The sequence below is a fragment of the Colletotrichum tamarilloi genome (assembly GCF_030869305.1).
Source record: "Colletotrichum tamarilloi strain Tom-12 chromosome Unknown Scaffold_173.1, whole genome shotgun sequence".
Classification (NCBI taxonomy): domain Eukaryota; kingdom Fungi; phylum Ascomycota; class Sordariomycetes; order Glomerellales; family Glomerellaceae; genus Colletotrichum; species Colletotrichum tamarilloi.
In genome coordinates this window covers 1-13553 of record NW_026849556.1, presented here as the reverse complement: position 1 = coordinate 13553, position 13553 = coordinate 1, and the positions used below count along the sequence as shown (strand labels likewise).

The window sequence follows — 13553 nt, the reverse complement described above, 5'->3', positions numbered from 1 at the left end:
CCCCCTCCTCTACGACTTCTTCCTGACGTCCTCTCCGTACTACCAATCCACCCGCGGATCCGCCCATCCGTCCACCTTCAACCGTCGCCTCGCCTCCAATCTCGTGCTGTACTGTACCCCCCCGGATCAACGCACGCCCCGCGACCGACGACACCACCCGACCTCCCGTCCGCTGACGCCCCCAGCTGCATTGCATCTCGCCTGCCTGTGGTGTGGGAGCGGGAGAGCTTGATTCCTGCTGCACCTGTGCGACCATCCCCATCGTTGCTACCCCTCCGCTCGGTCGCTCATCGATAGAGTCGCAAAACACCTCCCACCCATCTTCCCAACGTCCAGTGTCCTCGACACGACGCCATCGCCGCCATGGACGAGACACCGGGGCCGCAGCCCTCCAACCATGCCGCTGCCTTGTCTGCTGCCTCTACCGCACACTACCTGTCCAGCCACTTCGCCTCCGTCGATACAATCTCAAGATCAAACTCCCCCGGTCCGCCCTACACAAAGAACGACGAGGACGACAAGAAGCGATACCGCCCCCGCACATTTAGCTACTTCAATCACCTGCCCTTTCCTGTCGAAGAGGAATCACAGCGCGATGCTGCTCTGGCCGGTATTCTCAAGCACCTATACATCGCCATCAAGGCTGAAGACTTTAGCCCCGGTGCTTTGCACTGGACAAGAGAGCTCACAGGGTGGCTGAATCTCAAGTTCGAGATGACGCGAGAGCTTCGCTCAACCTTGGCCAAGCTCTACTATCACCTGTGCCTCGCCCCAGGCCTTGAGCCAAGTACTGCCGACCGCTTCTTGCGCATGGTTGTCATCTTGACGAGGTGCGCTGCTACTCCCTACCCTTCCTCTCAATCAACCCTGCTTCTTCTTCGTCCTACCAGACTAGCCGCTGACCATTACTTCTCTCGTACAGAAAGTACCACTACCTCAAACCCGTCGATGACCTCCTACTCGATTGGCGCCCCTTATGGCGCGAGATCAAGGCCCTGGTGCTCCCCTCAGAGGTGGCTTCACACCAGACAAACAGGCGCCGCTCCCAAAAGCAGTTGTGGAAGCTATGCCTCCATGCTCAGACATACTTCGATCCCAAGGATCGCAAAGAAATGCTCGACGAGTTCCTGCCCTACTTTAGCACCTCAGATGTCTCCAACGCCTATATCGTCGTCGGAACCATCAACGCGCTACTTCCCACCGATGCTGCCCCAGAAAACGTGCCGTGCTCCCAGCCGCAAGAGTTCATGCCCACACTATTCCACCTGTGGTCTTTGATCTCGAGATCCAAGAGCTTCGACGTCTTCTTCATTGACCTCTACTCTCGCATGGCAAGAGACTTTTTGCAAGCCTCCAATACGTCATTCGATGCCCACGGCATCTTTACCAGGGAACAGTCTGATTGGATTTTTACGGCTATTCTTCGCTTGACAGAGATTCCGGTCGGCCAGTCCAACTCACCATACTCGACTCTCGACTACTCGTCAGGCTTGGGCCTGTATCTCGAGAAGGACAAGAAGAAATACCCCACGGCTTACATGATTGCCCGGTGGATTGTCTACTCCTTGTCGCCCAAGTGCTTGGAGCAAGAAAGCTCCATTCTGGCGAGTCTCGAGGGCCTTTTAGAAGCCATCGACACCTTCTACCACCCCTCCAACGTGGGATCATGGACCACCTTTTTGGGACAGTTTACAGTATACCTAACAGATATCTTTGTGTCTCGTTGGAACCGCGAAAAGAGCGGCGAACTGGATACGCCAGAGGATCGCAAGATCACTCCCGCCTTGAAGCAACGATTCGTGTCTGCGCTCAAGGAGGTCACATACATGGGACTGTTCTCCAAGAGTAACAGAGTTGCGCATTACTATTACGCGTCGCTTCAAGGATTGGCATACCTCGAGCCCAATCTCATCCTACCTGGAGCTTTGCAGCGATTTTACCCAAGTTTGCAGGGTCTCGTTGAAGTACACCGGACAACGTCAAGTCTGAACGGCCTGCAAATGATTGCCAACGTCATGTCCAAGACCAAAGGCTTCCGTTGCCACATTACTGCTCTTCTGGCTCTTGCCCTTCCTGGTATTGATGCCAACGACTTGGGCAAGACACAGTACACATTGAACTTCTTCCAAAGTGTCGCCTATAGCATTCCCATGGTGCCTCTCGTCAAGGACGGCGATTATGTCCACGACACCAGCCTGGCCATGCAATGGGTTCAGGGTGAGATGGAGCGCATGGAGCGTGAGGGCCAGGATATCAAACTGGACTACGAAACTGAACTTACCGATGAGGATGAAGCAAACGTCCTTAGATCATCAACAGCGGGACTCGGCGAGTTCGTCATCGCTCTCTTGGGCAAAGTCTTTACACTGTTGGAGAATCTGCCCGATGCGTCCCATATCCGGGGGGGCACGCCGGAAGACAATGTTATTAACGCGTTGCCGGCAGCTCTCTCACCTCTCTTCGCATCGCTGTCCCCTGAGCTTTTCGACACGGCCCTCGAGAAGCTCGCCTCCTTCGTTTCGACCCATGTCGTCCATCAGGCCAGAGACGCCATGGCCTGGATTCTCAACGCCCTCTGCAAGGTGAACCCGGAAAAGACTCTCAAGGTCTTCATTCCCATGCTCATTGTCAATATTCGAAATGAGATTGACTTCAATCATGCTGCATCAGACCGAAGCAGCGGTACTGACTACTTGCCGAGAGATCGCGCTCTCGTTTGGCACGTAAGCATGCTGGGTATGGCTGTTGTGCATGTTGGTAATGAGGTTTTGAAGTATCAGACCGAGCTCCATGACATCGCCAAATACATGCAAGAGAAGTGCCGTGGTTTGCCCACCATTCACATTTCCAACTACATTCACCACCTGCTATTGAACTTGACACACACCTATCCCATCGACACCGCTTTGTATGAGCCCGACATCATTAAGCGCGGACTCGACGTCACCGACTGGGGAAAGACAACCTCTCCGGCTGACCTCACAATCAAGTGGCATCGTCCTTCGGCCGGAGAAGTACAGTTTGCCCTGGAGCTGTTCGATTCTCAGACCAAAGCAGCTACAAAGAAGCTGGATCTCTTGATGAGCGAAAAGCCCCCAGTTAGCCGAACGGGAAAGAACAAGGAGTGGTCCGATGAGGTCTCCCGATTGTTCCAACAAATCAGGTTGGTGATCTCGGGAGTGGCAACATTGTTCGATGCGCATCGCGCCTCCGGCGAGAGCCCGAATGGTCATTCCAGTGTCGACGGCGAAGGCGACACGGAAATGAACGACGATGATCCTCTTGCCGAGGCGGCCGAGGACGAGGAAACGCGACCTCAATACCGCTATGATGCTGGATATCTCCTCACTGTCGAAGATCCTGCCTACCACAAGCTGCATGAGCTAAGAGAAGACGTCGGACAGCTGCTATGCCGGAGTCACGAATTCCTCAACCAAAACCAAGAAGACGATGTCTCTTGCTTCACGACGCTATATGCGGCCTATCGAACCTGGATTACCGACGTCGGCATCGAGCGGTCAGCCCATCCACTCGAAAGACACCTTCGCCTCTACAAGTCCGACATCTCTGCATTTAAGATCAGTGGCCTTCGCAAGGTTTACCCAAGACCGTTGCTGATCAAGCGAGCGGATGCATATCAACTTCTACGTGTCAAACACAACGCATCGGCGCGACAGAAGAGCGACCTGGATAAACAACTCTTGCTGAATCTCGCCCAGTCGTCTGTTTCGCCTTACGCTGATGTCAGGCGTGTCGCACAAAGCGCCCTCGACTCATCTCTCAAGGCCCTGATTGGCGGTCGGCCTCTTGTGATTCCAATTCTTCTGGACAGACTCCGGGTGGCTTTGGACGATGTTGATCACGATCGCATCAAGGGCGCCATGTATACCCTATTCTTCACCAGCTTATTGAGGACGATGGTCAAGGACTGGAGATTTGCTCCGGACGCGCTCAAGCTATACCTTCGTGCCGGGAACATCGATAAGCCCAGCATCCAGCAACTCAACGCGACGGCTCTCTTCCCTCTGCTGGACTTTGGCAAGCCCTTTGAGCGTATGATCATCGTCAACCAAGACTTTGTCGAGAAGATTCGACCTTCAGACGACTGCTCCAAAGCTATCGATAGCCGTCACAACTTCATTGTTCAACGTCGAGAGCGTGTCGAGAAGAAGAAGCTTGCGCTAGGCTTGGAGTTGACCGAAATGGCCAGAGCAGCTCACTGGAAGATTGCGTCTCGATGCGCAATCTTTGCCAGCAACATGTGCTTGCGCTTCGATACGGTCGCGCCCCCTGAGTTCATCGCTTTGGTGACGGAGGGTATCAACGACACTCATCCTGGCTTGCGGTCCAGCTATATGGCTGCATTTACCAGCGTTTTCGAAGCTGTAGAGATGCGTGCAGCTTATGACCACACCTACCGCAATTACCTGCTTGAGAAGGAAAAGGACCGGAACAAGATCATGATTGAGGTCCCCAAAGGCGATGCAGCTTTCACGCAGAAGTACCTGGACGCTTTCGCCGGCAGTCCCGAGACCGCAGAGTACATGGTCGATTCCGATCATCCTGGATGGTTGGTTTGGGGCAAGAAGTTCCTCGCATCCCGTGCGAAACCTATGCCTTTCACCGACTACGACGATACGGAGACAGCTGTCCGAAAGCAGATCGGCCAACTGATCACGAAGGAGTGGCTGAAGACCTGTTTCGAGTACCTCAAGCAGGAACCTCGCGACGCGAACGCTGATAGATTCCGTATGGGCAATGTGTACATGCTGATGCACGTGTTTGATCTCATGCACTATGGGGGCACAGCGATCAAGCTCGATGACGTCAAAGAACTCACCATTGAAGTCTATGGCGATGGTAGCGACAAGCACCAGCACCGTGCTACGGCAGAGATCATTGCGGCGCTTCTCTGCGGATCGAGCGATGATCCGCCCGAGTTCCGCGATAAAGTATGGGGATTTGCCGCGCCTCTGATGCTGAAGGTACTTAACGAGGACCTTACACCCGAGAACTTGCAGTACTGGGTCTCATGCTTGCATCTTACGGTTGACCCGAAAGATCCGCGTAGGTCGCACGAGCTTGTTGATGCACTGAGTTCTTTCCGGCTGGACATGTCTTCCAATGCTGCCTTCAAGGAGTCAAGCAAGGTCCAGGTACTAGAATTCATCATCACGGACTCAGGCTGGCATTTCCGCCACGAGAAACCTATCCTCGCAGATTTCCTCTCGCACATTGATCACCCCTACAAGACAGTGAGAGAAGCCATGGGCCGTGTCATTGCCACCATCTATCGAACCCGCTATCACGAATCTTTCGAGAATGTCGACAAGTTGCTAGAAGCCAATAAGTCGGCTTCATCTCTCGGTCTTCGCCCATACGAGGCAAGCAAGGAGTTTTCTGAGACTGTGCTCGAGATCTTCGATCGTCTCGAGAAGTGGCGGCATGAGCGTACTCCCGGTCAACAGACACCTTCGTCCTACACCAGTGGTTCAAAGACTGTCTTGACATGGCTTGACAGTACGTTGTCATCACAGGAATGCACCCAGTTGATGCCGTTCTTCCCCGAGCCTTTCATGGAACAGCTTCTACACATGATGGACGTCAAGGAGGATCCCGAGCTTATGAGGCTCGCCTACCACGTTTACCGTCATCTACCGAACATTCCTTTCAGAATTGGTGAAGATGGGGCTTTCATTGATGCACTGGTCCGCATCGGTAAGTCTGCCACGAGCTGGCACCAGCGGCTGCGATCCATGGTCAACATGCAAGTGATTTACTTCCGTCGCCTATTCCTTATTGAAAAGAAGCAACGGGACATCCTGTTCAACGCCGTCAGCGATATGCTCGCCGACCCTCAACTCGAAGTCCGGTCTTGTGCCTCGGCCACCTTGGCCGGCATGATTCGATGCTCGCCAAAGCAAATTCGCGATCCCACCATTGATCTCCTCAAGAAACGCTTCGAAAACGAACTTCGGCTCAATCCGATGCCCAAGAGGAAGCTCCCGGGAACGGAGACTCCCGTCGATAACAACAAGCAGATTGTGCGTCGTCACGCCGCTGTACTGGGTCTCGGTGCCCTCATCGAGGCCTTCCCCTACGCGACGCCGCCGCCGTCCTGGATGCCGGAGGTGCTCCAAATCCTTGCTACCCGTGCTGCCAGTGACCCTGGCGTGGTTGGTAAGGCTACCAAATCAATCCTATCCGACTTCAAGAAGACAAGACAAGATAGCTGGAGTGTGGATCAAAAGGTACAGTCCATCATTTTACCCCGTTCCTCGTGTTGGACATCGGCTCACATTTCAACAGTACTTCACATCAGAACAGCTTGAGGATTTGGAAGGTGTGCTTTGGAAGAGCTATTTCGCATAGTCGTCGCGACATGGCTCAAGTATGCAACGTGCATGCGTGTGTTGGTTCAGTTTAGGACATGGGCAATCATAAAAGGCATAGTGACGGAATGATATCCACCCAGGGAAGCGGGATTGCATGGCCCTGATAGACGGGCCTAGGATAAACAGTGTGCTTGTAGACTTTTGTAGTTCACATCCATCCTTTGATCGTACGTATTGACTACCTCGACCTGTTTGGCTTCGGAAGCTATTCAATGAGTTGCTTCAGTGAGAGCTTTTGCAGTCGTGTCGCAGGGCCTTCACCAGCTGGATACCGTGTACGAATGCCTCGAGTCACGACATCTGTCGGGAGACTAAACTTTATTTTGAGCACGTTTAATGCGACGAACTCAGCCTAAGCGACGCGGCGTTCTGGAACACTCTGACACGCCTTGTTCCAAGGGTCTTAATTGTAGAACCTAAATCGTTCTTCAGCATTGCGATGTGAGGAATGGCGCGCGGTAGCAGGGACAGGATGCTCGCTGTCGCCGTTTCGGAGTCTCAGGCCCTGACATCTGAGACGTCCCGATGGGGCGGTTCACCGTCCTCGCGCATGACTGACTCGAGGTCAGGCCTGGGCTTGACTTCAGCTAGTCAGCTAGTCGCCTTACATTGCCTTGACCTTTTTGTGGCATGGAAAGGTGTATATAAACTGGACGAACCACGTTGTCATGTTCTGGGCTTGTTCGTCTTAATTGTTAAATCATCACAGCTTGTGCAACGTATAAACTTCACCATACCATCCAGCCGTAAGCCTATCAAGAACACTACATACCCATTCATCCCACCAAACGAAACCGCCAAGATGAAGACCACAGTCGCAACACTCATTCTCTTCGTGACCATGGGTCTGAGCGCCAAGACGACCTCCCTTTGCCGAGACGTAGGCAACAAGGTGATTGAGGACAATGGAGTATGTTCTACGGCCGGAGGCGCTCCTCTTGGCAAGGGAGTAAGTTGACCCTAAAGATACCATGAACTTCTCTCAAGGGATAATGACGTACTGACGAGGCAAAAGATTTGTTGTTTTGACCAGTCCAACGCTCTCGTTAAGTCGAGGTTCGATATTGCGTGTGATGATAAGTTGGGCACGGTTCAGTCTACTGGGGAGGCTTGCGAGGCCTAGGTGGTGTGAGGCGGAATCATTTGGTCATTTTGAGTCATCTAGCATTGCCTAGCGTCATTATAGCGAGTCGATTGTCAATAAATGCCTGCATTCGAGGGTTCGGAACTTGTGAACTCGTGGTTCATCGTCCCAGTGCAAGGGAGTTAGCTGCTGTACACATGTGTACTGGCGGTCTTCACTACAGTCTGGGAATTTACCTGAGGGTTCAACCAGGGCACTCTAACATCAAGCGCTGAACGGAAGAGCTTAACTGGGCTTTCAGAAAGCGATTCCGGCCGTTCTGAATTTGAAGTTCGGTGCTAATACCTTCACCTACCTTACCTAGAGCCACATGCTGTGGACAACTAGACGGTGCCAAGGCCTGTTATCAACGCATCGGGGAGGGGCTATATCGACACAGAGGCCGCGAGCTCAGGATCACAAGCAGTCAAATTCCTTGAGAGCACAATCGCTGCACGGTACATGTAAACATCTTAATATCGTTTTTCATACTTCTTGGTAGCTGTTCATCGGGTTTGCTGGGGATTCACATCGGATGAGTCTAGACTACAGCCTGCGGGGATAAGACGGAGACGACACACGTCAATAGCACGTTGAATGCATTGCGCCATCTTAACTATCTTTTGCGTTTGACGTGGAGGGGTTCTGGCGCAATTTGGGATCAGAGAGAGGGTACTTGCCTTGTCGGAAACGTCTAAGTGTACGAAGGCACAAGATATTCAATGCTGATGCGTTGCTTCGTGACATTGAAGCTGGAAAATAACTCCTTGCCGCCCACTGCAGCCTATTAAAGATTCCTCGTCCCAGTATGAAAGCGTTCACTACATTTATGGCCGTGAGTGGTCTTGTGCCATCAATAGCAGCTGACTGGCAATTTCGCTCCCGACCTGACCTCGCTCCTCCGAGGCTTAACATCACCATCCCAGCTCGAGACTCGGTAGAAGAGGGGTACATTTTCGTCGCCCCCTATGCCGGCTTTGAGGATGGCAATAGCGGACCGAATCAACCTGGAGCTTACATCTTCCGTGATGACGGGGAACTCGTATGGTCTAGTATTGGCTACTACGCCGGCTGGGTTGCCAACTTTCGCCCTGATACTTGGAACGGGAAACAATATCTACGCGGTTTCCAAGGCCTCCTTGATGGGCATCACGGCCGCATGTTTGGATATCATACTCTTTTAGGTTCTGATTACGAAGTTGCCAAGGTGGTGCGAGTCGGGTCGCACAAGTTGGTTTCGGCCCATGAGTTCCGCCTGGTCGATGGTAAGACGGCTTTGATAGAGACACCTATCCCTAGACCCGTATCTCTCAAGCCATGGGGAGGAAGTCAAGAACAGAACTGGATCATTTCGGGTGGATTTCAAGGTATGTTGCTCATGTGTTCTCGAACTCGGCGGAGGTGTTCGAAGGCTGATTGGGATGACAGAAATTGACATTGAGACGGGCGAGGTCGTATTCGAATGGGAAAGTCTTGACCACGTTGACCCGAAGTGTAAGTCATCAGACAGACAGCATGAATCTTGCGAAAATTCCCATTTAACGCCTCATAGACAGCGCATTCCCGCTTGACTTTGGCGAAGGCCTCCCAGGAGGCGGTAAAACCGAGGCTGATGGTTGGGACTACTTCCACGTCAACAGTGTTGACAAAGATGATGAGGGCAACTACCTTGTCTCAGCACGTAACACCGCGGCCGTTTTCAAGATCAATGGCACAAACGGCGAAATCATCTGGCAACTTGGGGGGTTCCACGGAGGTTCTTCCTTTACCCTTCCCAAGGAAGATGTCTTTGGCTACCAGCATCACGCACGGTTCCGCAGTCGCTCGGCTGATGGAACTATCGAGGTAATTTCGCTCTTTGACAACGGCGCACACTCTGCATCGGTCAAGACAAACCCGTTCTCGCGCGGCCGGACCTACCAACTCAACCACACCGACGGCACAGCTAAAGCTCTGAAAACATACGACGCTCCGGATGGATTATCGGCCCGTACCCAAGGAAACTTACAGTTGCTTTCCAATGGAAATGCTTTCATCAACTGGGGCCAAGCGGGCGCGGTAACGGAGTACAGCAATGATGGTGACGTCTTGTTTCACGCCTACCTCGACTCAAATCCCGAGGGTCACTTGGTCCAAAGTTATCGCGGATTCCGATTCAATTGGACGGGCACGCCCACAGAGGAGCCGGCTATAGTTGCCTTTAGAGGTAAGGGCTCTGTCGTCAACGTATACGTGTCGTGGAATGGAGATACTGAAGCAGCATCGTGGCGATTCTCCTCTAGGAGTGCGGCGAAGAAGAGCCTTCGCCTACTAGGAGAAACCAAACGAGACGGCTTTGAAACACACTTTCAATTCTCGACGGTTGGTGATGAAGAAGACTCGTTGGTTTTCGCTCAAGCTCTCAGTGACAGGGACAAGGTCCTCGGGCAGACTCGGGAAACAACGATCTCGAGGAATGAGTTATCGGTCCCTCCTTTATCGGTTCAGTGGTCAGAGGAGCTTTGAGCTTGTCTTCCAAGGTCTTTCAAAGCGAGTAGAGTACATCCGATAGAGGCTGAATGCCATCGATGACGGCAAACACGGCCAGACTTGATGTTTACCGGCATATCAGTTGCCAAGAATGATTCTTGCAACTCTTTCGTTGCATGAGAGAAAGCAAAAGGTGACTACCCATTTGATTTAGAAACGTAAAGATCAAGCATGCATCTTTGCTACTAATGGCATCTCCTCCCGCCAAGGCATTGGCAAAAACAACGTATCCTGTCGGGTTTTCAAGTGCGGTCCGAGTCGATTGCGATGTTCTTGGTCTAAACATCTCTCGTGTAAATGAGTGGAGATCAGGATTTAGATCCATGAGGGTTTGGACTGCGGCTCTACTGGGCGTGGTCATCAAACAGCAGCCAAGTCGTGTTTTCAGCCAGATTCTCGTCCAAATCAGGCGGTTCGGTCAACTCCCGACTACCAAGAGGTCTTGGTTTCTTGGACATCTTGGCTTGCCAAACCAACCCAGTTCTCTAATCAAGCCAGCATCGTGAAAACATGTCTATACACCCCACAATAGGCCCATCACTTGCCAGTTTCTCGTCTTCGTTTAGCATCAGACCTTGTCACATTACCCGAATCTTCCCGAAATATCTCGGGGCCAAGAAAGTTCAGCCGGAGGCCGGCTCACGTATCGAGAACTAAGGACCTTCATACTGATCTTGGGGACTTCGTGAGAGATGCATGCCGAGTGGCCAAGCCTATTTCGACTTCACCGCGGAGACTCCACCGTGATAAGCCGCTATCTTGCATGATCCCCTACCTGCTTCTTGTTGATAGCAATCATTGCCGTGGGCCTCCGGGACACAGATTTGGATGATAATAACACACAGACATCTGTAATTTCGTTGAGAGGGGGGTGGGGGCAAATCGAGTCCCATGCCTGAACGTTCACCTATGGGTTCTCTGGACCCGGGGGAGACCCACCAGGAATCAGCTTGACTGGAGTATGGAGGCGGGGTCTGGGGAAGTTCCATTCTGGATGGCGGAGAAGCATGGGGAAGTGAAGCACAATATGGACATCGGAAATAGGCCCTACTAACCGAATTACGGCAGCTCAACGAGTATAAATCGAACAGTGAGGGACTCCGAAATATAAAGAGAGGCGTCCCCCCTACCTTTCATTGATACTGTCTGCGCTATATAGCTGTTACTCATCGAGATCATTCATAATCATGGCCAATGAAGAGAGGTCCACAGCCCAGTCAGGCATCGGCACGCCCCCTCCCATTGGAAACGACAACGCCGCTACGGATCATGTCACCAAGAACCACTCTCTAATGGAAGCTAACGAAGCCAATGGTAAAGGCAACCTTCTACCTACCCCCGAAGAACAGATCGAGGCTCTTGGTATCGCCAACTGGCGTGATCTCGAAAAGCAGGTCGTCAAGCGTCTTGACATGACCCTCATGCCATGCTTATGGGTACTCTATCTATTCAACTATCTAGACCGAGCTTCTATTGCGTAAGCCACTGCCTAAATGAGATGAGAAAGGCCAGTCTGTACTTTTGCTGATTCAACGTAACCGCTTCAGACAAGCTCGCCTTAGTAGCCTGGATGAAGATCTCAATCTTGAAGGCTACCAGTACGGGACTGCAGTATCGATTCTTAGTGTCGGGTGAGCGAATCAACCATTAATTCTACTTTCGTTCATGTCGACCTCTGACTTTGGAATGAAAGATACGTCCTCGGTCAAATACCGTCCAATATGATCATTGGAAAAGTGCGACCCAGTCTCTATCTTTGCTGTATGGCTTTGGTCTGGTCTAGTGTCTCGGCAGCAACCTGTGGAGTCAAAAATTACCAGGGACTCATTGTCGTCAGATTCTTCCTCGGCGTGGTCGAAGCACCTCTGTTCCCAGGTGTACGTTATCACCCAAAATCCGTCCACCTTCGTCCCTTAAGCATTCTTCTAACAGCTCTCCAGGCTATCTACGTCATGTCTTGCTGGTACACCCGAAAGGAAATGGCGTTGCGCTGCGCACTATTGTACACTGGCCAAACACTTGCTTTCTGCACCGCTGGTCTCATTGCAGCAGCCGTATTTGGAACCTTGGAAGGCAAGTATGGCTTGGCAGGCTGGCAATGGCTGTTCATCGTTTTGGCGTCAACTGGTGCGGGCCTTGCCATGATTGCTCTCTTCATTCTCCCAGATTACCCCGATTCCAATACTGGTAGCGCCCGCTGGTCTATGACGGAGGACATGCGCAAATTGGCTGCTGCTCGCATCCTGGCCGATCGTGTGTCAACTTCGGAAGCCAAAGCTGGCGTTTGGGCTGGCCTGAAGATGAGCATTTTCGACTACAAAATGTGGCTGCTTGTCGGCATGAACATCGGAATCTCAGCTGCATATGGTTTCTCAAACTTCTTCCCATCCATCGTACGGGGATTTGGCTACAACAACACCATCACTCTCGTTCTTATTGCTCCGCCTTATATCTTTGCGGCTCTTGGTTCTCTCGTGAACGCATGGCACTCTGATCGGCAGAAGGAGCGCGGGTACCATTTTGCCGGCCCCATAGCTTTTGGTTGTATCGGCTACATCATATGCCTGGCTACTGAGAGCAAGACAGCACGATACGCTGCTTCTTTTGTGTATGTTGGGGGCATGTACTTTGCAAACCCCCTCATATCAACATGGACATCCAACACCATGGGCAGGACGCCAGAGAAGCGAGCCATCTCCGTTGCACTAGTCAACGTGCTTGGTCAGATTGGCAACCTGATCGCTCCCTACTTCTTCGTTGACTCGGATGAGCCGCGCTACCGGCTTGCCTTCATCATGATGATGGTTATGGGCCTGATTGCGTGTACGAGTGCCATGGGCCTAAAGTTCTACCTTTACAAAGCGAATCAGAGATTGTACCGGGAGGCCGTTCGCAACGGAAGCGTGTATAATCCTTACGTTATGTAAGAAGAGGACGTGGTTGCCACACTTACATATGTCACAAGAGTTTCGCCGAGAGATAGCTTTGCATAACGTTTGACCTCAAATACCGAGATATTCACGGGTCCAATGCTGATAATAGCACACACGACAAATGAGTGACTGATGCAATACTTCGCTCCCTTCTCCTCTCTATTTCTGCCAAGTCGTCAAGCCACGGTCAATGACTATGTGCTATTGTCTGTCCTTGCACCTAACCAGTAAAGGCACTTTCTGCCAGATCAGGTACGTCTTTTGTCTCAAAGTCCATTTCTTTGACTCCTCCGTCAGTTCTAGATCAAAATTCCAAATCAACTTGGCCAATAAGTCAACATACCCACTTCCTGGCACCCCCCTGTTTCTGGCACCACAAAAACGATGGGATCACAACCCAACCTCCTCATTACTATTAACTATTGATCCTCAACCACACCCACTACAATACAGCTGCCAGCCTCACTAGGGCATTCAGAGTCGCTGGATTCAGCCGTGATAACCTCCTTTTCACCCGCTTCGATTTGAGCCCGATGGATATCCCTGATGTTCGCGAACTTCGTATTGGGATCG

The 13553-nt window shown here is 51.9% G+C and overlaps 3 protein-coding genes across 3 annotated transcripts; all 3 read left to right on the top strand.

Moving 5' to 3' along the window:
* Positions 1-363: 363 nt before the first annotated feature.
* On the top strand, positions 364-6372 carry CTAM01_15681 (GPI mannosyltransferase; the record flags this gene model as incomplete). Its single annotated transcript, XM_060531675.1, has 3 exons — positions 364-830; positions 923-6251; positions 6310-6372. The coding sequence occupies 3 exons, from the start codon at positions 364-366 to the stop codon at positions 6370-6372; spliced, it is 5859 nt and encodes a 1952-aa protein (XP_060373731.1).
* An 825-nt stretch (positions 6373-7197) lies between these two features.
* CTAM01_15680 (uncharacterized protein) lies at positions 7198-10023 on the top strand (the record flags this gene model as incomplete). The annotated part of the gene is made up of 5 exons (XM_060531674.1): positions 7198-7344; positions 7867-7976; positions 8302-8885; positions 8947-9012; positions 9071-10023. The coding sequence occupies 5 exons, from the start codon at positions 7198-7200 to the stop codon at positions 10021-10023; spliced, it is 1860 nt and encodes a 619-aa protein (XP_060373730.1).
* A 1211-nt stretch (positions 10024-11234) lies between these two features.
* CTAM01_15679 (uncharacterized protein) lies at positions 11235-12974 on the top strand (the record flags this gene model as incomplete). Its single annotated transcript, XM_060531673.1, has 4 exons — positions 11235-11524; positions 11595-11678; positions 11741-11924; positions 11988-12974. The coding sequence occupies 4 exons, from the start codon at positions 11235-11237 to the stop codon at positions 12972-12974; spliced, it is 1545 nt and encodes a 514-aa protein (XP_060373729.1).
* Positions 12975-13553: the final 579 nt, after the last annotated feature.